Source organism: Meleagris gallopavo, unplaced genomic scaffold (assembly GCF_000146605.3).
Source record: "Meleagris gallopavo isolate NT-WF06-2002-E0010 breed Aviagen turkey brand Nicholas breeding stock unplaced genomic scaffold, Turkey_5.1 ChrUn_random_7180001851248, whole genome shotgun sequence".
Taxonomy (NCBI): domain Eukaryota; kingdom Metazoa; phylum Chordata; class Aves; order Galliformes; family Phasianidae; genus Meleagris; species Meleagris gallopavo.
The window spans coordinates 1-1,915 of NW_011118173.1; the positions used below are offsets into that span (position 1 = coordinate 1).

The window sequence follows — 1,915 nt, forward strand, 5'->3', positions numbered from 1 at the left end:
GGTGGGTCCTGAGACCGGCAGGAAGGAAGAGCACGCAGCCCCCAACGTCTCTGCAGCCTTTATTAGAGCAGGGCTGCCTGTGCAGCTGGGGTGGGGCTGCCCGCCTGCGGGCACCTCGGGACCCCCACCCCACCCAGGAGATGGGGGCAATCCCTGCTTCTTTTGAAATCACAGTTTTGTGCTGGGAACTGCCGGGGCCGGGCGCTGCCTGCCCACAGACAGCCGTGGGGGGGGTCCTGCACTCCAGTACTTGTGGGGGGGGCAGGAGGGCTCAGCCCATGAGGGGCTGCTACCAGAGCACGGCGCTGTCCAGGTGGGCGAAGCCAGGGTCCAGACGCAGCTTCCAGTAGGTATTATTGGTCACCCACGACTCCTTGCCACTGGCATCTGTCAGCCGCCTGAGGATGGAGGATGGGGGGGCGCACCTCAGCTGCGCCCCCATTCCCCCCCCTCCCCTCCACCCTGTTCCCTACCTGAAGAAGCGTGCCTGGTGTGTGATGTTGTTCTCCTCCATCACGCGGCGCCTGTCCCGCTGCAGCTGCTCGATCTGCCGCTTCTGCGCCTCAGCTGCCGCCACGTTGCCCTCCTCCAGGTACCTGCAGGGGGGGGCCAAGAGCTGTAAGGAGCGGCTCCCCCCAACCCCCCCCCACCCCAGGGCACACAGCCCCCATCCTCATGCTGCTCACCGCTGGTCGGGCCGCAGGCGCGTGTCGGTGGAGGGCAGCACCCTGCGCAGCTCAGGCGTGAGCTCGTTCAGCTCCAGCGCAAACTGGGTGAAGCCGTAGTTTCGCTCGTGTTCGGTGGGCATAGGGTCTGATGGGGGGGTTGTGGGGGGTCACATGCTCAGCACCCTCATAGCATCCTGAGCATCCCCCCCCAGTGTGCCCTCCCGCTCCTTACTGGCTCTCCAGACGCACTGCCCTGGGGCTGGCCCACGGAACAGCCCTTCGTGCCATTTGCCGGCCAGACGCTCCACCACGGCCCCGCTGCGGCTCAGCACCGCGCCCTGCACTTCGTTGGCACCCGCGCCCCAATACCGTGCCTGGGGAGGAAGGGGGGTGGGGGGAGCAGTGGGAAAGGATGGGGCCGGGAGGGGTGGGGTTATGGGGAAGGGTTAAAGGCGCGGCCTTTCACAAAGGGAGGGGCTGTTCAGAAAGGGCGAAGTCACTAAGAAGGAGCGGTGCCATTAAGAAAGGCTGGGATCATTCATAAAGGGCGGGCATTCGGGGGCTGGGGCCATTCAAAAAGGGTGCGGCACGCGTGGGAAAGGAGCGAGGCAAACGAGGGCCAGTGATTGGCTGAGAAACTCGGCGAAGGGGAGGGGCCTGGCTGGGGGCGGGGCCAGACTATAGGAATACAACGGGAGCCAGCGCTGTGTGGGCGGAGCCAGAGCCAATGGGGGCGGGGCCAAGCGCTGGGCGGGACGCACCTTGCAGAAGGTGATCTTGCAGTGATAGGAGGCGTCACGCGTGTTGCGGATCAGCACCTCGCCGTAGTGCTCGATCCAGCGCGGGCCGCTGAGCACGTTGTGGATGCAGGTGGTCACCTTGTTCCACTCGAAGTGGTCCCCAGACCTGCCGACAGCCGGCTAAGTTTGGGGGGGGGGCTGCGAGTAGAGAGCTGGGAGGGGGGTGGGGAGGGAGATGGGGGTGGTGCTCACCTGGGCAGGCGGACGTTGACGGTGCCCACCGGGACGATCTCCAGGGATTTGCCCCAGAATTTGTTCTTCCATCTCATGTCTGGGGGACGGCGGCAGGTGAGGATCCGGCCCACTCTGTGACCCCATACGTGGCCCCTGCATCCCCACACCCACCTTGCCAGAAGACGAAGTTGTCAGACTCGGCGTGGCAAGCGGAGATGGGGGGGTGATGGCTGACCTGGGGGAGGATAAGGGAGGAGTCGCTGCCCCTCCGGC

At 65.7% G+C, this 1,915-nt stretch overlaps 1 protein-coding gene across 1 annotated transcript; it reads right to left on the minus strand.

Moving 5' to 3' along the window:
* Positions 1 to 42: 42 nt before the first annotated feature.
* LOC104915787 (oxysterol-binding protein-related protein 7-like) lies at positions 43 to 1,910 on the minus strand (the record flags this gene model as incomplete). The annotated part of the gene is made up of 7 exons (XM_010726711.2): positions 43 to 398; positions 474 to 596; positions 687 to 813; positions 901 to 1,042; positions 1,430 to 1,574; positions 1,661 to 1,739; positions 1,814 to 1,910. Coding segments are annotated over 7 exons (822 nt in total), but the record flags the coding sequence as incomplete, so codon positions are not given.
* Between the last annotated feature and the right edge of the window lie 5 nt (positions 1,911 to 1,915).